Source organism: Aquarana catesbeiana, linkage group LG03 (genome assembly GCF_042186555.1).
Source record: "Aquarana catesbeiana isolate 2022-GZ linkage group LG03, ASM4218655v1, whole genome shotgun sequence".
NCBI classification, from domain to species: domain Eukaryota; kingdom Metazoa; phylum Chordata; class Amphibia; order Anura; family Ranidae; genus Aquarana; species Aquarana catesbeiana.
In genome coordinates, this window is record NC_133326.1 from 316,095,145 (window position 1) to 316,117,147 (window position 22,003).

A 22,003-nucleotide genomic window follows, 5' to 3' on the forward strand; every position below is an offset into this window, starting at 1 on the left:
TGGAAATAAATATGGCCTCAAGGTTGGTGGTCAGTAGGAGAAGCAGTAGAGCCCCTATTAGTAGGAGGAATAGTATCCCATCATTGGTATCAGTGGAAGAAATAGTGCCCCCTTGTTGTTGTCAGTGGGAGGAATAGTGCCTCAAATTGGTGGAAGGAATAGTGCCCCAAGGGCCAGATAAAGGCTGGCAAAGGGCCACAGTTTGGAGACCACTGTTTTAAGACCATAGCAGGTTTTACTTGTAATAACCCTTTGCTTTTCCTCATGTATTACACCCTTGCCAGTCAAGGGGTTATGGGTTAATACCCTTTGAACCTTTCTGTGTTTTATTAAAATGAGTTGCCTAAACTGTTATTATAGAAAAAAAATTACAATATGTGAAGATATACTTAAAAGCTTGCATCCCGATGAATGTTTTCCATTTTCTATCAATTAATCAGAAAACAATGATTGTAACTTTTTATTGATTTGAAAATATATATAAAACACACAAAAAAATTGTTGAAATGGTGCAGTATAATACTTAAACTATAACATCTCCGCATCCAGTACAGAGCAGTGCAAATTGTAAACCAGCGGCAGTAACATTGTTAGTTGGACTGGTTAACATATATTAAAAATATTTAGTCAATCTATAACACTGTTATAAGGCTGTAGTCAAAAATCATCATGAAGTTCTGTTGAAATCGTCAAAGTTACAGCCTGCAAAGAAAAAAGAAAGTGTACACGTCAGAAAATTTTTCAATACCAACAATTCACTGTGAAAGAGTTCTGAAAACAAATTTGCAAAAAAAGCGAATACTGTGTAATAGAGGTAGAAGTTGCACTAATACATATGAAGTAGACAAGCACATAAAATACAGTGAAAGGAGAAGTATTGAACTGATAATCTTATCTCTCTGGCACTCTGCTCTCTCCTGCTATCAGCATGCTGCTTGCACTGCGGAACAACTGATTAGCTCATTGCACTGCTTCTTTTTCCCCCAGTCTGAGCGCTTTTGTACAGGGGACTGAGAGAGGCTATTTCCAGGTCAGATCCAGGTACATACACTGCCTGCTTTTACCAACCTGCTTTCATTTGTGTCTTTTGTGCCTGAAGTTAGGCTTTAAAGCTGAATTTTACAGTTATGTATTTATTGATTATCATTAAATACATTTTAATGTAACTAGTGTAAGTACCCGAATCAGCCTCCTATAATCGCCTATACAGCAGCACACAGACTGGGAGAGGAAGGAGCAGTACTAGTTGCCAATCAGTCTCTACTGCATGCACATATGTCATGGGTGCTCAACCTGTGACCCTCCAGCTGTTGCAGAACTACAAGTCCCATCATGCCTCTGCATTTGGCAGTCATGATTCTACTGGCCCTTTGAGCACCCATGACATATCAAATAGAACCAAAAGAAGAAAATATTGGGACTTTTTTGGTGCTTCATAAAAGATAGAATACATTTCATTAAAAATTCATTATTTATTAGAAAAGACAAATCCATATAAAACAACTGGCAGTCTTGACAATATTCTGGTTATCCTTAATTATACAGCGGTAGTTAGAGTAACAATTCTTGACATGTTTGGCCTGTGGGGCTTCTTCAGGGGATACATTGTCTGCTAGTGGTCATAGCACTATATCGAATAGAAAACAAGATATGAATATCTACAACGTGTATGATATTACAATAGATTTGTTTTTTTACATATATTCAACAATGATGGACCAACATTGTTAAATATATGTAAAAAAAAAATACTGTAATATCATACATTCTATAGATATTCATATCTTGTTTTCTATTTAATATAGTGCTATGACCATTGGCGGACAATGTATCCGCTGAAGAAGCCCCATGGGCGAAACATGTCGGGAATTGTTACTCTAAGTACCGCTGTATAATTAGGAATAACCAGAGTAAAGTCAAGACTGGACATGGTTTTATATGGATTTGTCTTTTAGCATGTTTTGTAATAAATAATGAATTTTTAATGAAATGTATGCTAGCTTGTATGAAGCACCAAAAACTCCCAATATTTTCTTCTTTTGGCTCTATTTGTACGGGATGCTGTGCTGTATCTTGATGATGACTCGCCCACAATAATTAATGCCCATCCATGATATATGTTAACAGTAAACATAAATGGGGGGGGGGGGGGGGTAATTCACATATGTGCTTCTGCTCGCTTAACAGGCTTGGTAGTGTTTTTTAGGCAGGCTGCAATGGAGCTCAGGGACCCCGCTGAATTCCAAGACTGGCAGAGCAAAATTGCTAATTCTGTGAAACATAAAGATTCTCACAATGTATTTGAATTGTGTATTTATCTACTTGCCTGGAGTTCTGCCAACGTGAATCTGAAGACAGCTAAAGACTAGAGCTGGTCCATGCATCTGCCCCAGTTCTAAAACCCCCTTTGCCCCAGTGATATATTTACTTGTTAGCTCCAGGTCTGGCCAGTCACTGCGGAATCCCTTCCACTTTCATCTTTGCAGCAGGTCTGCTCAGGTAGAGTATTTTAGTGGTGATAGATCAAATTTTAGAAAGATAGCAGACCTATGGATTAGTGAACCTAAAGTCAATGTTTTTAGGTCTACTTTAACCACAGTTTTTCTGTTTGAGGAGTAGGGGTGTAATTAGGAATACTGGGAACCCTAGGATAGATAAATATTTTGATACATAAATAACCTTCACTGTTTTACCCCCAACATGTACTATATTATATAAATCTCTTTCCAGTCTGTGGGTTATAATTTTCCACCGGGTCCACCATTTTCTCCTGATTTGACAGAATTGGTATCAGTTTCTGTTCTCCCCATGATGTTTCAATTGTTGGCTGCACTATTCTTTTGTTTTTATGAATAACCCAATCATCTACAAGAGGTATGATATAGACTTGTTTGAGTACACTATTTTGACATGCATATATTGTGTTTTTCTTCCATATATTTTGAACTATATGGTCTGATATATTCTTCTATAATTTCAGAGTCTTTTTTTATTGCTTGCCTTACTGATGAAGTGGGCCCATAACCAATGAAACACGTTGAAGAGATAACAAGCAAATTACTCCATTTATGTTACTGAGAATGGGGAAATAATTATGCAATGTTTGCACCGAATGGCAGATGTATCTGTATTAGGCTATGATATTTACATGGAATTTTAACTTCTACATGTATTTTACCCACTTGCCAATAGGGATGAGCCCAATGTTTGCGTAGAATGTAAGTTCGACACGAACATTGGGTGTTCGCCTGTTTGCCAAATAGCAAACAATTTGGGGTGTTTGCAGCAAATTCGAAAGCCGCGGAACACCCTTTAAAAGTCTATGGGAGAAATCGAAAGTGCTAATTTTATAGGCGTCTATGCTTGGTATTGTTTGGGGACCCGGGTCCTGCCCCAGGGGACATGTATCAATGCAAAAAAAAGTTTTAAAAACGGATGTTTTTTTCGGGAGCAGTGATTTTAATAATGCATAAAGTGAAACAGTAAAAGTGAAATATTCCTTTAAATTTTGTACCTGGGGGGTGTCTATAGTATGCCTGTAAAATGGCACATGTTTCTCGTGTTTAGAACATTCCCTGCACAAAATGACATTTCTAAAGGAAAAAAAGGTCATTTAAAGCTACTCGCGGCTATAATGAATTGTCTATGGGAGAAATCAAAAGTGCTAATTTTAAAGGCTTATATGCATGGTATTGTCATAAAAAATGTTTGGGGACCTGGGTCCTGTCCCAGGGGACATGTATCGATGCAAAAAAAAGTTTTAAAAATGGCCGTTTTTCGGGAGCAGTGATTTTAATAATGCTTAAAGTGAAACAATAAAAGTGAAATATTCCTTTAAATTTCGTACCTGGGGGTTGTCTATAGTATGCCTGTAAAGGGGCGCATTTTTCCCGTGTTTAGAACAGTCCCTGCACAAAATGACATTTCTAAAGGAAAAAAACTAATTTAAAACTACTCATGGGCGTGACTTACGTATGCGTTCACTTCTTTCTCTTATTTATTTTACTTTTTATTTTTTTATTTTTACACTGTCCTTTAAAAAAAAAAAAATTGGGTCACTTTTATTCCTATTACAAGGAATGTAAACATCCCTTATAATAGAAAAAAAAGCATGACAGGACCTCTTAATTGTGAGATCTGGGGTCAAAAAGACTTCAGGTTCAGACTCAGACGGCCCGTCCATAGGGGATGTTCAGGCGCCCCCCCCCCCCCAATCTGTTTAAAGAAAAAAAGAAATTGTCACTTTAAGAGTGACCAGGCGCCGGTCCGCGGGGAATGAGGAGAGGACAGTGGGCGGTGAGTGTGTCTGAATCCTCATTCACTGACATCATCATGTGGGGGTGGAGTCGACTCTGGGATCAGAGGAGAGGACACTGAGCACTCGTCACTTCTGGGTCCCGGCCACAGTGGGGGGTGGACTGGAGTTGACCGGTGGAATCAGACGAGACGAGCGGCGCCGCGCCTTTGAACTGGTAAGTGTTGGGTGGCAGTGGCGGGCTGGGCAGGGATGCATTTGGCAGCATTTCATATGGCACAGTGGCTGCGTTTGATGAAGCACAGTGGGAGCAATTGATGGACACAGTGGCGGCAATTGATGGGCACAGTGGTGGCAATTGATGGGCACAGTGGCTGCGTTTTATGGGACACAGTGGCTGCATTTGATTGCACAGTGGCTGCGTTTTATGGGACACAGTGGCTGCATTTGATTGCACAGTGGCTGCGTTTGATGGGACAGTGGCGGCAATTGATGGCACAGTGGCTGCGTTTGATGACGCAGTGGCAGCAATTGATGGCACAGTGGCTGCATTTGATGGCACAGTGGCAGCAACTGAAGCACAGTGGCTGCGTTTTATAGTGGCACAGTGGCTGCATTTGATGGGGCACAGTGGATGCATTTGATGGCACAGTGGCTGTGTTTGATGGCACAGTGGCGCCAATTGATGGCACAGTGGCTGCGTTTGATGGCACAGTGGCGGCAATTGATGGGCACAGTGGCTGCGTTTTATAGGGCACAGTGGCTGCATTTTATGGGGCACAGTAGCTGCATTTTATGGGGAACAGTGGCTGCATTTGATGGCACAGTGGCGGCAATTGATGGGCACAGTGGCTGCATTTTATTGGCACAGTGGCTGTGTTTGATGGCACAGTGGCTGCGTTTTATGGGGCACAGTGGCTGCATTTTATGGGGCACAGTGGCTGCATTTGATGGCACAGTGGCTACGTTTGATGGTACAGTGGTGGCAATTGATGGCACAGTGGCGGCATTTGATGGCACAGTGGCTGAGTTTGATGGTACAGTGGTGCCAATTGATGGCACAAAGGCTGCGTTTGATTGCACAGTGGTGACAATTGATGGCACAGTGGCGGCAATTGATGGGCACAGTGGGAGCTAATGATGGGCACACTGGCAGCAATTGATGGCACAATGGCTGCGTTTGATGGCACAGTGGCGCAATTGATGGGCACAGTGTCTGCCTTTTATGGGGCACAGTGGCTGCGTGTTATGGGGCACAGTGGCTGCGTGTTATGGGGCACAGTGGCTGCGTGTTATGGGGCACGGTGGCTGCGTTTGATGGTACAGTGGTGGCAATTGATGGCACAGTGGCTGCGTTTGATGGCACAGTGGTGGCAATTGATGGGCACAGTAGGAGCAATTGATGGGCACAGTGGCGGCAATTGATGGGCACAGTGGCGGCAATTGATGGCACAGTGGCTGCATTTGATGGCACAGTGGCTGCGTTTGATAGCACAGTGGCGGCAATTGATGGGCACAGTGGGAGCAATTGATGGGCACACTGGCGGCAATTGATGACACAGTGGCTGTGTTTGATGGCACAGTGGCGGCAATAGATGGGCACAGTGTCTGCGTTTTATGGGGAACAGTGGATGCATTTTATGGCACAGTGGCTGCGTTTGATGGCATAGTGGCGGCAATTGATGGGCAGAGTGGCTGCTTTTGATGGGCACAGTGGCTGCGTTTGATGGGCACAGTGGCTGCGTTTGATGGCACAGTGGCTTCGTTTGATGGCACAGTGGCCGAAATTGATGGCACAGTGACTGCATTTGATGGCACAGTGACTGCGTTTGATGGCACAGTGGCTGCGTTTGATGGCACAGTGGCTGTGTTTGATGGCACAGTGGCTGCGATTGATGGTACAGTGAGGCTGCAATTGATGGGGTTTTTTTTTCAGAATTTCTCAGTTTGTTTGCGCCCCCCCCAAAAATTTTGAGCACCAGCCATCACTGGATCTCATATTTACACTAAAATGCAAATAAATAAATAAATAAATAAATAAATAAGTAAATGTAATTAAAAAAAAAAAAATTCCCCTTTAAGAGCATTGTGCGGAAGTAACTTTTGACGTCGCTTCCGCCCTCCAATGCTATGGAGCCGAGTGGAGGCCATTTTTCCCTCACTCAGCATCAAGGCTGTGAGGGGAGCAGACGCGATCGTCTCCACCGCTGCCGATGGCTACAGTAAGTGGCGGAGACGACCGGAGTGCGGTGGGTGGGGGTTCCCCCTTCCCCCCCCACTGATAAAAGTGATCTCGCCGCAACTCCACCGCTGAGACCACTTTTTTAGAAAGAGGACTGCCAGCCGTTTTTAAAAATACTGAGGTTATGGCAGCTAGCTGCTGCCATAAGAATAGCATTTAGCGTCAAAGTACCGACGTATAACGACGGCGGCTGCTCCTTAAGTGGTTAAAGTCTATTTTTTACCAAAAAATTGTGTTTGCAAAACCACTGCGCTAATATCATGTGATATAAAAAATTGAAACAATCACCATTTTATTACCTAGGGTCTCTGCTAAAAAAAGATGTATTATGTTTCGGGGGTTATAAGTAATTTTATAGCAAAAAATACTGATTTAAACTTGTAAACAAAAAGTGCCAGAAAAAGCCTGGTCTTCAAGTGGTTAATATTTGTATACTGCAAACAACACCCTTTAATCAGCAACACACTACAAATCTTTAAGAAAGCATGCCATAAATTCAAAATTTCCTCCTCACCGGGTCCACTAACACCCATCCACAACAACCCAGAATTCCCACCAGGTCTTTTGGATTCCTTCCTCTCAGAATTCTGGCCTCACACCGATGTGCTAGCTGAACACTTCTTCTCCAGGAACACTTTCCTAACCCTACCTGCACAGATGCCAGGACATTCCTTTCCGTTTTGGACATATGTCCAAATACGGCACTTCCTGAATAACCCCAAACACACTCCGATTCTAGACAACACACACCTTTCCAAGTTCTTTGTGCCAGAAAAGAACCGCAAAAGGCACCTGATCTCAGACATGTATTCCATACTGTTCTCAGACCACAGCCCAAAATCCAACATAGCAAGCATTAGATGGTAAAGGGAACTCTCCCTCAACCTCTCAGATGAGGAATGGGAAAATATATACTCTTATATCCATAAAGGCTCAATCAACGTTTCTGCACAGGAAAATGGCTTTAAAGTCTTTTCTACATGGTACAAGACACTCCTTTAATTACACAAAATTTCTCCCATCACACCCCCCAACTGTTGGAGATGCTCAGATGAAGAAGGATCACTCCTTCATTTATACTGGTCGTGTCCCTTACTCCAAAACTTTTGGAAAGACGTCCATCGCCACATGACTCAAATTACCACCTATCTGATAGACTTTACCCCGGCTCAAATGCTTTTACACCATTTCTCCATCCCCCAAAAAATCATCATCGCTCCCTAGCCCTGCACCTCTTGAACGCTGCGAAAATGTGTATTCCAGTCCAATGGAAATCGACCAATCCCCCAACCAATGTGAATTGGATCAGACGCATAGATAAAATTGCAGAATTGGAAGATCTGGTGCATCAAGCTAAAGACACGCCCTCCAAATTCCGGAAAACTTGGTCTTGCTGGCAGCACTTCCAAACGACTGATGAATACTCCCACTTACTTTCTCAGTATTATCTGAGGATATACCTTGTCAGGTCGGAGGAGGAGGAAAGACCCACCCTTTTCCCCTCTCATCTTTACCTTTTCATCTCCCATTTCCCTCCCCCCTTTTCTATTTACCATTTTAACAGTCCCCTCTATAGAGACAGATATTTCACCCATCCCCTCTCCGCACTTACTACCTCCCCGGCTAATTATTCCCAATATCTTACCCCTCTCCCACAAGGAGTTTCTTCTGCTAACCCACCTACCTCCCCATTCACATAACAGAATCCCCCCACCAGCTTACTTGAGCAATTTGACCACTGATTAAGCCTGCTAGAATCGCCTTTCTCTGTGTGGGTTGCTAGAGGTCCGGTGACCGCAACCCTACAAGGAAATAACCTATAGACAATAGGCTACTAATCACCGAAAACACAATGTAACCAATATTTAACATTAGACAATCAACCCAGGAAAACACCCCACACAATGAGCCCGCACATGATTGTTCCTTACCCCAACATTCTACACGATCTATACCCCGCCTACACAGCTAACACAAATGTTTTACACAAGACATAAAGGTTAAAAGTTACTCTCCCTAGTAGGCTGAGGCACAACCATAGGGAAACTTCAACACGCTGTTTAAACACAGTATCCAAGACCTCCATGTAACTACTCTATGTCTTTTGGGCACAGTCACCCATATTGTCAACTGTTTTTGCCACACCCTGTTTATGTATATTGTACACTTACTAATGTTAATTCTGATATCTGGTATTAATACGTTGTACACAAGAAAAGAGTTCCCCTAGGTGGACTTTACCGGCACTTGCATAAAAAAGAAAAAATAGAAGTAAAGACTATAGTACATAATAAAAGAATATATATTTTATTCAATTGGAAAATACAAATATTAAAAACAAAGTGGATATCATGGGTAACAAAGCAGTACTACTTAGTAAACATAATGTACAATCAAGCAGTAAGCAATGATGAAAAGGAACCAGAAGACTCTTATCAAGCCCGACGCGTTTCGGGGTATTTAATATTTCTAGGGTCCTTCTTCAGGGGCATAGTTGAAAAGAGGGGTTCATCTAAATTAATTGAAAAAATGAAAAAATGAGAGTGTGTAGACAAGGGTCAAATGATGGAAGAGTTGTCACTAGATATCCAATAGAAGGTTTGAATGATCCATTGATCACCTACCTGGAAGAATTTTCAATAACTGCTTATGGAAGGGAGTCTAAAACGAAAAACCAATGAGAAAGAGCAGGGTGTGGAGGTGGGCAGTTATGATGTAACAGATATAGGTGCTAATTCTTAGATGGTACAAGCTGCAAGAAGGTAGGCAGCAATCTCCATAAAGGAGTATGACACTGTGCCCATCCCGCCCGACCCGGGCGTGCGCAAGCCAGAGCGATATGCTGAGGTCACAGGAAGGCGCCCCTATGAAATGAAAAATTAAGGTACCTTAAAAGGAGTTCAATGTATGTGAATGGATGCAAAAATGACAAACCAAAATTAGTATGAAAAAAATATATATTACAATAAAGTGCCTGTTGTCAAATTTTCACATATAAGTAACATGCTGGTTAAAGCAGTGCAGCAGGAAAGGCACTGAATAAAAGTTCAAAAAAGATATAACTTACAGAAAACTGGGGTAATAAGAGTATATATATATATATATATGTGTCATAATTGTAAAGTAGATGTGTGCATTATAAAGAAAATTAATAACTAGAAATATATATTGAAAATATATGTCCAGGAGTAAGTACATAAATCGTAAAGAATTTATGGTTAAAAAGCTGGAGTACTATAGAAAAGTTTGGCATAGTAGTATATAGCCAGTATGTAAAAGGCAAATGTGGTGCTAAAGAAGCCATATGTATAAGTTCCCCATAGCCTGCAGGAAATGGAATAGAAGCCATGGCAGGTTAGGAAGTGGTAAAAAGGGCCAAAACAATGCAACCATATAGCTGAAAATAAATGAATACTAAAGAAGAAAGTATAATGCATTTATAATACTGATCCTTGGAAAGGAGAAGGAGGAGGGAGAAGTAAATAGACATACCTTGGGAGGACAAAAAATGTGAGCACGGCCGACCACGCAATCCGGCATCCGGCATGTAAAACGCCTTGGCAGGGGATGAGTGGGGCCGGTTTAAGTATAGGACGGGCTCCAATCAGCTGGCGTCAGAATGACGCACAGCTGTATAGTAGAGACCGTCAGTGCCTTTCCTGCTGCACTGCTTTAACCAGCATGTTACTTATATGTGAAAATTTGACAACAGGCACTTTATTGTAATATATATTTTTTTCATACTAATTTTGGTTTGTCATTTTTGCATCCATTCACATACATTGAACTCCTTTTAAGGTACCTTAATTTTTCATTTCATAGGGGCGCCTTCCTGTGACCTCAGCATATCGCTCTGGCTTGCGCACGCCCGGGTCGGGCGGGATGGGCACAGTGTCATACTCCTTTATGGAGATTGCTGCCTACCTTCTTGCAGCTTGTACCATCTAAGAATTAGCTCCTATATCTGTTACATCATAACTGCCCACCTCCACACCCTGCTCTTTCTCATTGGTTTTTCGTTTTAGACTCCCTTCCATAAGCAGTTATTGAAAATTCTTCCAGGTAGGTGATCAATGGATCATTCAAACCTTCTATTGGATATCTAGTGACAACTCTTCCATCATTTGACCCTTGTCTACACACTCTCATTTTTTCATTTTTTCAATTAATTTAGATGAACCCCTCTTTTCAACTATGCCTCTGAAGAAGGACCCTAGAAATATTAAATACCCCGAAACGCGTCGGGCTTGATAAGAGTCTTCTGGTTCCTTTTCATCATTGCTTACTGCTTGATTGTACATTATGTTTACTAAGTAGTACTGCTTTGTTACCCATGATATCCACTTTGTTTTTAATATTTGTATTTTCCAATTGAATAAAATATATATTCTTTTATTATGTACTATAGTCTTTACTTCTATTTTTTCTTTTTTATGCAAGTGCCGGTAAAGTCCACCTAGGGGAACTCTTTTCTTGTGTTTATGTACTTTTGGACGTGGCACGGCTTTCCTCCTAAACAAGTTGGTCTCCCCTTTCTCTGTCCATTAATACGTTGTACTGGACTTTATATACCATACAACCGTTTCTCTTTATGTACCCTATCTCTTGTTTACAATCAAAATCGGTTTGGGGAAAAAAAAAAATTATAAATAAAATGTTACTTTTTATTCAAACTTTTTTGTGGTAACAATAAAGTCCTATTAGTGTTTCTTAGGTTGTTTTTTTTTTTTGAGGCACAAAAAGAAGTGAGAGGAGATTTCTTCAAGGCGGGAGGAATCCCCCTCTTGGAAAACTGTTACCAGAACAGGTGTCCTCGTTTGAAGATTTCAACTTTATTTCTGTCACTTTCTATGACAGCTATAACATTTTGGATTTCATATCCCTTTCTGCTTGGGTGACATTGGCCACCTGGACAAATAAAGAGGTAAATCTTCCTAGTGAGAGTGGGACACAAAACAAAAACTCACTAAGGTTTTAACTTTTCTCTACTATCTAAACAAGAGAAACGTTTTGGCTATAAGTATACTTTAACATTTTCTTTATAAAAAGTTTGTTCCACACTTCAAACATCATTGCATGGACAGTCTATACCAGTTATACCAACCTGAAAATCTCTGATGAATGTTAGGAAAAATGTAACAAAGCCAAAAGCTACAATCCATTCACAAACAGCACTTGCTTGGTGATACGGGGATGGCTAGAGAGGGAAAGAAGAGTGAGAGACGATTATGGGGGGGGGGGGGGGGGATATGCATCAAGGAATATATAGTATGTTCATAATGTTCATGAAAATGAAAAGCTATTCTACTTTTTGTCAAACTGAACAGTTATTTGCATTTCCAGTGCAGCCTTGGTCCATAAAACCAGGAGGTCTATCTAAAAAAACGTTTTGCCTTTTTCCCTGGATTTAGCACTTTTGATTTTTGGGCCATTTAGAAAACCTTTTTTTATAGCATTATTTTGCATTCCACTCCACTTTGTTGTATGTTTTGTTTTCAAACATGTTTTTTTTTTTTGTTTCATGAAATTTTACAATTTTCTCATATTTATAAATCAACAATTTAATTCTAAAGATAAAGCTTACAGCTTTTCCCCTACTTTAAACTGAAGAAAATTACTGTCTTTGATAACAACCATGGTAAAACACGTCCCCCCTTTCAGGGCACCATAGGAGAGTAAGATATATATTATATATATTATATATATATATATATATATATATATATATATATATATATATATATATATATATATATATAGTCATGACCCTATGACCAAGAAGAGACAAGTGAATCACATAAACACGCGACAAGACTTACAACATAAATATACCTGAAGTGTGCCTTGGTGGTCTGGTCGGTATGCCAAGAAAAGGGAGCATACAGAAGATAAGTAATGGGTAGTTTGTGAAGAAGGATGTGTTGAGAAGTGCCCTGAAAAAGGGAAGGGCGGGAGGGTATCGCACACTGGAACCAACAATGAGTATGGGCGAGTGGGCTGCTTAAATACCCTCCGGGCTCCTCCTATAAATTCAGCCCACCATACTGTCCTTCTTATTTATGGTCGAGGCCCTATGACTGAGAGAGATGTGAATCACATAAACACGCGACAAGACTTACAACATAAATAGACCTGAAGTGTGCCTTGGTGGTCTGGTCGGTATTCCAAGAAAAGAGGGCAAAAGACTCAGATAGGGAAATAACTCTTTATTGATTTATTGTGGTTATTGAGCCAGCTTGGTGGAGGCTAGTGCCATTTCTTCTTGAGGATTTGGGATGTAGGTGGCAAAGCAAGCAAACTTCCATCGGCCTAGTTTCTTGATTATGTGGTCTGGTACTCCATGTTAGGAGGCAGCTGAGGCTGCTCCAATCCCGAAGGAATGTCCAGAGAACTGACTGGGTTTGAAACCCAAGTTGCTTAGGAGGATCCTGACATGCTTGACAAATTGGCAGCCACTGAGGGGGCTGGTTAGAAAGGGTAGCAATCACTAGGCACCAGGCGTTGTTAGTCTGAAATAGGTTGATGTCAACCCCTGGCCGGTTTGTTGCATTTTGCTGACTGTGAGATGAAGGGTGCAATGGTTCGGAAAGCGAGTCAGGTGGCGTCGGAGCAATGTCTGACTGCCGGAGCCGATGACGATAAATTCGCTAGGTCGTAGGAAACCATAGATGGCCGCTCGGATGACTAGGCTGGGCAAAGCCCCAAAGGGGGAACAAGTAAGGATTTCAGACATGTCCCTGAAGATGGCACTCGTGATAGGTAGGCATTTGCCACTGGCTTCAGGTTGGTGCTTCTGTATGCCTCGTAGGATTGACTTGACTGCGTGGGCCGAGAATACTGACGGTTTACTGGGGGCCTGTAATGGTAGAAAATGCTGGACAGCGGCTAGGTATAGTATGATGGTGTTGTGAGCAAGGGCTAGCTGGGTATGGCAATATGATATGAAGGCTAGGACGTGTCTAACGTCGCCTATCGCTGCTCCTGGGCAAGAGGCCAAAAACTTGCGGTAAGTGTTTCAAGCAGTGTGATAGGCCTTCAATGTGTTGCGTGCCAAGGATTGGTTGATGAGCTGGGTTGCATTGGCAAGGTGCGATTTTAATCCATCGACAGCAACAACCAGGGTGGGACAGGAGTAGTCGTTGGGTTGGCTCCAGGCTCCTGCTGGAAAAACAAGGTAAGGTTGAAACGGGACAGCGCATCAGCAGCGATATTGTATTTACCTGTAATATGTCTACAGTGTTGACGGAGTGACAGCTGCACGAGCCTGTGCAGGAAGGACATGATGGGGAGTGACTTGGATCTACCTTTGTTAATGATGTTGGCCGTGGCCTGATTGTCTGTGGTGAAAAGCACCGTCTGTTTTGTCCACATGTGGCCCCAGACCTGGGCAGCTGCGACATTAAGATTAAGAGAATTTCTGGGGGCCAAGATTTGGCAAACCAGTGGCGGCCGTGAAGCCGGTGGAGGCTGCTGCATCGGTGGCCACCTGTGGTGACTTATCTGACACTGCCGGAATGAACATTGAAATGCCGTTCCAGCTGGTGAGGAACTTGTCCCACATAGCCAAGTCTGCTACTGCTGCTTGATCTAGTTTGAGAATTCGGTCTTGTACTCGTGTGAGAAAGACTAAATGCTGTGATATGAAGGACCGTCCTTGAGGAATAATCCTCATCGCAAAGTTCATCATCCCTAGTAAGGACTGCAACTGCCTCCTGGTGTACCCTTACGACTGGGTGAAGTCGTGGATAGTTGCCCTAATATGTACTAGTTTGTCAAGAGGCTGGCTAACTTGCATAGCTTGTGTGTCAAGAGTGACACCTAAAAAGGTAATGGAATGTGCTGGTCCTTCTACTTTGTGCTCGGCTATGGGCATGTTGAGGTTGTTCAAAACTATTCTTAACTTGTCTAGATCTGCCGGGGGTGTGCCTGGTTGCTCGATAAGCAGGAAGTCGTCAAGGTAGTGGATGACCAAGTGACAGCGGGCCTGGTGAGAAAAAATACACGTGAGGGCCTGAGCGAAAATGTTGAACAGCCACGGGCTGCTCTTGGACCCGAAGGTCAACTTGGTGGCGAAGTAGTAGGACTCCCTCCACTTAATACCGTGCCACCGCCAGAGGGAAGGTTTGATAGGGAGGAGCTTGAACGCATCAGATATATCTGCTTTGGATAGCCAGGTGACGGGAACTATCCCAATGATGGTTTGGTTGGCCAAGTCAACTGAGGCATACTTGAGGGAAAACTCCTTGGAGGGAATCAGGGAGTTCAGGCTGGGGATGTGAGAAGAATGAGGCGCAGACAAGTCATACACTAAGCGGAGTTTATTACTGAACTTGCCATTGACAAGCCCAATAGGGCTGACTCTCCAGACTGGGAAAGGTGACTGTGCGAAGGGGCCGATAATAAAGGCTTTATCCACTTCTGACTGCAGTAAGTAGTCAATTGCTTGTTTGTCGATGGCTGCTGACTGGAGGTTCCTGCATTTGTGTGTAGTGAGGGGTAAAGTGATGAGACTGGTGTGGAACCCTTCTGTGAAGCTGTGCACCAGGAATATGGCCAGTGAGGGAGTGGGGTGTGTAGAGAGGTAGAACCCCAACCAGCTAGCATCTATGCGGCCTAGTCAGGACTTTCCCTCCTGTTTGACAGGTGGTGCTTGGATGAGCTTTATGGCATGCTGTGCAAATATGGAGTAGCCTGCACTGGCTATGCAAATGGGGGCTCCTCCTAGAGAAAAGATAGGCCATCCTAGTCTATCCGCTGGTCGTGACTGACCGGGGGCCGGGAGGCCTTGACTGGTGCCAGAGGAGAAAGGAGGGAAATAGGGGTGTCTTGTAGTCACTTCAGATCACCAATTCGCCATGTGGGTAGCGTACTGGCAAATGGTGCACAGCGGTGAGTGGAGGCCTGTGAAATGGTGGCAGAATAGCTTTGTGTCAAAAACGCTCCAGCCTGTCTTGACCTGGAACTGGCTGAGCTTGGCGGCTGCCTTGGCCGAAAATGAGCGGTGGTAGTCATAAAAGGCATCCCCTCCATACTTGTACCCTAGGTCTGTGACAGAATGGAGATATAAGTCCAGCTCTCCCCCCCTGTTGGGGATGGCTGAGCAGACAACATCCCTGAACATCCCGAAAGCCAAAACGAGTTTGGTGACTGTAAGTTTGTGGGTGAGCCTGGGGTCTTTCGACTTAATGACCACCGAGATGTCCCCCCAGGCATATGCTTTGTTGTCGGCTACATTGTGCACCAAAATCAGCAGAAATGCTAAATTTACGTCCTTGCCCTCCAAGATGTCCTTCCTGAGGCTGGCAGGGACAAGGTGAGCAGGGTGGACAGTAGAAGAGGATTCTGGCGTACCTGCAGGAGGGGATGCCAATGCCCTGACCACGACTGGGTCAGGGAGGGTCGTGGGAGGGCGAGCCTCCAGGGCTGTGACTCTGGTCTGCACATCAGTAACTGTTGTGGACAGTGAGGAGACCATGGAGTGCAGCTGGGAGATTGCCCCGGATATGGACTGCAAGGATGCCTGAGGCAGCGCTGGATCCTGTAGCAGCTGTCGGCGGGAAGAGTAGCCTGAATAGCTCTGCCTTCCTGGCCATAGCAGGGTAGGGGATGGCGTTGCATCTAAGCTCAGCTATGATCTTGGGAATGGTCCAAGTTCAGAGGGACTGCAGACTGCCATTCTCTGAGCCCGTAGAGGGTGACAGAGGGGCGGGTGTGAGGTCATCACTGCCAGACTGCAACATGACTCCGACTGTAAAAAATAAGAGGGATGCAAGTGTTATGAAGAGATGTAGTTTTGGATGGAAGGCAAGTGGGGCACAGTGACTGGTTTTTGGAGAAGGATCGGTGAACTACACACCTGAGTGACACCCCAGCAGCGAGGTCCTGGCACGGATCGAGACTGGGCCGACCGGAAACCTGTGATGAGGGTGACATAAGAGTAACATGTGTGTTCCTTTAGCTGAGAAGAAAAATGACCTACCCTTGCTATGGTATTGGCCTTGGTGGAATGCGACTGTATGTTCTTCCCCCTTTTTTTTTTACCTGAGGATAAACAACCAACCTGGTGTTGGATGAAAAACCTGAACTCTGCTCATCCAGTTATACATTTATTAAAGATAAATGTATAACTGGATGTTGTTACGTGTATGCAAGGCTGATTGGGTGCCCCCGTAGTGTGTTTGTGATCTGGTTTGTGGCCCGAATGTTTTGACGCTACTGGAGATGAGCTGACGTTGCGTGCTTGCGAAGGTCACTATGAGTGCTTTAGGCTGCTGCGACGAAATTGCGTGATTGCAAGGGTCTCAGTCTGGTGTGCTGCGACGATATTGCATGGTTGCAAGGGCCTCAGTCTGGTTTGCTGAGACGATATTGCATGGTCACAAGGGTCTCGATGTGTGTGATGTTAGTTTTGAGATGGTACTGGGTCCCGGTGAGTGTCCTGCTGCTGGGATGATATTGCGTGATTGCAAGGGTCTCAATGAGTATGAAGTTTGTTTCGAGATGATATTGCGTGGTTGCAAGGGTCTCTGCGAGTGTCAGGGTGCTGAGACGGTATTGCGCTTGCAAGGGTCTCGTACGAGTGTCAGGTTGTTGGGCTGAGACTGCGTGGTGGCAAAGGGGGTTTATATATCATATACCGTATCTCACAAAAGTGAGTACACCCCTCACAATTTTGTAAATATTTTATTCTATCTTTTCATGTGACAACCCCGAAGAAATTACACTTTGCTACAATGTAAAGTAGTGAGTGTACCGCTTATTATATCTTTTCATGTGACAACCCCGAAGAAATTACACTTTGCTACAATGTAAAGTAGTGAGTGTACAGCTTGTATAACAGTGTAAATTTGCTGTCCCCTCAAAATAACTCAACACACAGGCATTAATGTCTAAACCACTGGCAACAAAAGTGAGTACACCCCTAAGTGAAAATGTCCAAATTGGGCCCAATTAGCCATCCCCCCCCCCGATGTCATGTGACTTGTTAGTGTTACAAGGTCTCAGGTGTAAATGGGGAGCAGGTGTGTTACATTTGGTGTTATTGCTCTCACTCTCTCATACTGGTCACTGGAAGTGCAACATGGCACCTCATGGCATAGAACTCTCTGAGGAGCTGGAAAAGAATTGTTGCTCCACATAAAGATGGCCTAGGCTATGAGAAGATTGCCAAGACCCTGAAACTGAGCTGCAGCATGGTGGCCAAGACCATACAGCGGTTTAGCAGGTCAGGTTCCACTCAGAACAGGCCTCGCCATGGTCAACCAAAGAAGTTGAGTGTACATGCTTAGCATCATATCCAGAGGTTGTCTTTGGGAAATAGACGTATGAGTGCTGCCATCATTGCTGCAGAGGTTGAAGGGGTGGGGGGGTCAGCCTGTCAGTCCCCATACCATATGTCGCACACAGCATCAAATTGATCTGCATGGCTCGTCCCAGAAGGAAGCCTCTTCTAAAGCACAAGAATGCACAAGAAAACCCACAGTTTGCTGAAGACAATCAGACTAAGGACATAGTTTCCTGGAACCAGATAAACCTATTTGGTTCAGATGGTGTCAAGTGTGTGTGTGGCGGCAACCAGGTGAGGAGATCCCTGTTCTGTCTATGTTTACCATGATTCCGGGTGGCCAGCAGACTCCCGCAGCATGCGGCGGGTGTGCGCCCGCTGTATCTAATGCATGGACCGATGTACAGGTACGTCGGTTCGCGCAGTCGGGCCACCCTGCCGCAGTATATGTCCGGAAGTGGTTAAGGAAGAATGGGCTACATCCAGGCTCACCTGCCCTCTATCTATCCATTAGAATGCATGTGCTTCCACTGTGGAGGCTCTCATAAATTTACAAGAGTTAGGACTGTAGAGAAATTGGGGGTACCTTGGAGCGGCATGTATTTGCATATGTGTGCTAACTAAATCCCTGTTTTTAATGCAAACTGTTAGACAGAATAATTCAGTTAGTAGCAGATTTTATGAGCTGGGAATTTTGCCTGAAGAATTGGAATGCTGAATTACTAGTTTAGGATAACAGAGGCAATATAACTACCGTTATATCAACTTTAAATCCTTCTTAATGAAAAAGCTTTAAAGTATAACTAAAGGCAACCATTTTAGATAGAGTAGGGGAGGGTTTAACCCCTGTCCTTTTTTTGCCATCTGTGTCCCATTGTCTACCGGAGTACAGACTGCAATAACAACCTGACTAGTGTTCTAATCCCACTCCAATCAATCCGCATATATAAAATATGTTACCTTTAGTTATACTTAAAGTATACAGTATGTGAACCCTCATCTTGTAAAATAACCCTTTCAGTTTAAAATACAAATGCAAGGCAAAACATTTGTATATATATCTATCTATATATATATATAGATAGATATATCTATCTATATATATAGATAGATATATACACACACACACACACACACAGTATATAAATAATTATAAACACTTTTTTTTCATTTCTTATATGTGATGACATAACCTCTCTGTTCTCAGCAGCATAAGGGACTTAGAGAAGTTGGGGCAGAGACTGCAGGTGGCGAGGGGTGTCAGTAGGAGGCAGAAAGAGAGCAATACATTGGTCTTCCCTGTGAAGAGCTGTGCAAGGGGGGGTGTCAGCAGTGATCTTGCCCTTTGGAGGACAGGCAGGGAGGCTGTTCTCCCAGCACAGCCAGAAAATGGACCATGCTGGGATGGTTGAGCTTCTATATTTAAAATAGGAAAGCAGGAGGACTGACAGGATCACCAGGTATTTCGCACAAAAGAAGAAATACAAAGAGAATACTTTTTAACACGGTGGACATGGTGCAGCAGACATAAATCAGCAATATGAAATGCTGGGGTAATAAACACTTCAATGTTAATGCTTACTAAATATAAATACACACCTGTACTCCATATTCACATTTAAATGTCCCAATGCCTGCAAATGATGCACATGCAATCACTGTTAGATGGATTCACTAAGGAACAATACAGGAGAATGAGTGTTTCTTATAGATACACAGAAACATTTCTACCCATAGAAATGAAAGGAAATCTGTCAAGATAGAAATATTATTGAAACAATTTCTGTCTTAGTTCTAAAACTGCAAGCTCAGGGCTTGCCATCTATATCTTGGATTTACTAGAGATCCCTAACACTGATCAAAAATGCAGGATCAGAGTTTTCAGAATTCTTTTGTTTGTTCTAGGTTAGTGACTCACTAGAAAAAGGAAAATTTATTATCAAATACTTACCGTAATTTTCCTTTCCTGATGGACTCCATGGCAGCCTACGTGTGGGTTAACCCCGCCTCCTCTCCAATGCTATAGGACCCCCTACCCTATAAGATTGAGCTCGCCTGTACAGACTGTGTTCCGTAACTAGCCTACTCTTTGACCGATGGGTGGGAACTCCGTCTGCCATGGAGTCCATCAGGAAAGGAAAATTACGGTAAGTATTTGATAATAAATTTTCCTTTTTCCTGACAGACTCCATGGCAGCCTACGTGTGGGAAATAACTAGCAATTCCACACGGGTGGGTATGCTGAACAGCAATAAATATAATTTGACCCGTCAACTGACAGGATTTATAAACCAGAGCTCACAGAAGAAAGCGAAGCAGGCTCAGTAAAGTAATCTGACACTAAGGTTTTAATAGGGGCCCTTGAGGCAGCATGCAGATAACGCCTGAACACACGTACCGGGCTGCTGCCCATGAAGCCGCTATACCCTTGGTGGAACATGCCGTCACCGCCTCCGGAAGAGTCAGGATCCTATCTCTATAAGGCTGATGAACGAACTGTACAGTTCTGGACGAGGCTTGATTCAGTTTGTTACTGCCGAAGTGCAGGATGGACAGGTAGACAGAATGTTCAAAAGGAAGGAAGTAGCTTGTAGGTATACCTTCAGAATTTCGTCTATGACCAGAGGATAGGACGATTTCCTGGATCCTATGGAACCTTGCGGTAATTCTTGGATTTGAGCTGAGCATGGGAATAAGGACCAACTGGTCCGGGAAGAAGGACAGAAAAAGTTTCTTCGTAACCTAGGAACATGACCTCCGAGATCCTCTAGCCAAGGTAATGGCTACTATGACATTGATTTTAGTTAAAAAGGCCTCCAATAAAAAACGGGGAGGACCCCATATTACTGAGTTCAGACAGTGAGCCAATGACAAGGGAAGGTCTCAATTGGGAAATCTTGGTCTCCTTTTTGAGGGCTAAGCTTTAGCTGCCCATGTAACGACTGGTGGACTAAAGGGTAAACAGCCCGCGAAGTTCTGGAGAAGGCCGACAAGGCTGAGACTTGGACCCTAAGAGAGCTGATGGATAGAGATAAATCTAGGCCGAAAAAGCTGAAGATGTCCTGAGCTTTTGGATTTCTACATGACCTGCTCAGAGAATGAGAACTCAACCGACTTGCCCTGAATTCTGCTGTCGACCTAATTCATGCTCGTCCCAGTAGAGTTCATGAGAGTGGCAGTCACCCTTGGAGGGCATCTGAGCCGGACAAGGGTGCAGAACTGTCCCTTGAGAAAGAAGGTCCAGCCTGAGAGGGAGAGGCACCGGATCCCGGAAGCTGAGCTGGCTCAGGAGGGGGAGTCAAGGCCGATTGGCCAGTAAGGGGCTACTGCCACCACTTTGACTGCTTCCTCATGAAATCTTCGTAAGTACCTGAGGATTATTGGGAGTGATAGAAAAGGCGTATGCCCTCTTGAAGCTCAAACGATCTGTCAGGGCAACCACTCCAAAGGCCTAGCTGTAATGGCCCTGGGTTGTAACACCTCACCAGCTTGAGGTTGCCTGTGAAGAAAAAAGAAAAAGATCCACTTCGGGATTGACTCCTAGGAACAGAATTCACTTGAATGTCTGCACACGAGAAGACAATTCTTTAGTGTCTGTGCGCAGGAATCCAATCAGACGATCTTGATTCGGGGAATATAGGCCATTGAAATGCCGTTCAGGCTCTTCTGGGCCCAAGATATGATGGGCTCGATCTTCCGGCATAGTGTGGAGCTTCGAGTGCCCCTATGACTCTCCACATAGAAGATCGCTATTGTGTCGTTCATTCTTTATAATACTGACTCTCCCTTCCGGAGATGGGAGAAGAACTGAAGGGCACACTAGGCTGTCCGAAGATCCAGGACATTCTAGCCCGGGTTGAGAAGACGCGTACCCAACTTGCCTTAAGCCAGATCCTAACTGCAGAGGGCTCCCCAACCGGTACCGCTGGCATCAGTCGCGACTTTGACCATGAGATGGGGCAACGAAGTGGCAATTGAGCAGATTTTGCGCTGAAGACACCAGAAGAGGCTGCTCCACGTCATTGATATGTAAATAGGTTGACTGTTGCCCCTTGATCTCCCTCGCTTCAGAAAACCTGACTGGAGCGGGTATAACCTCTGCAGGGACCACTTGACCATAGGGGTCGTGTAGACCGTTGAGGCGGTAGTTTTTTTTTTTGTTTTTTTTTTAGGAGCCACCTGAAGCTGGTCAGGGTGGAGATAATCAGTTCCCTGAGAACCA

General features: G+C 43.8%; 1 protein-coding gene across 4 annotated transcripts in view; it reads right to left on the minus strand.

Annotated features, from left to right (window-relative positions):
* Window positions 1-447: 447 nt before the first annotated feature.
* The window catches only part of DRAM1 (DNA damage regulated autophagy modulator 1), a 107,575-nt gene continuing 86,019 nt past the window's right edge, over window positions 448-22,003 (minus strand). Inside the window, exons 5-7 of one of the 4 annotated variants that reach the window (XM_073620324.1) lie at window positions 19,381-19,439; window positions 11,602-11,694; window positions 448-702 (exon numbers count right to left, since the gene is read on the minus strand). In XM_073620324.1, the coding sequence (XP_073476425.1) occupies window positions 658-702; window positions 11,602-11,694; window positions 19,381-19,439 (197 nt within the window). In that variant the 3' untranslated portion in view covers window positions 448-657. The other 3 variants (XM_073620325.1, XM_073620326.1, XM_073620323.1) reach the window with 3 other exon arrangements.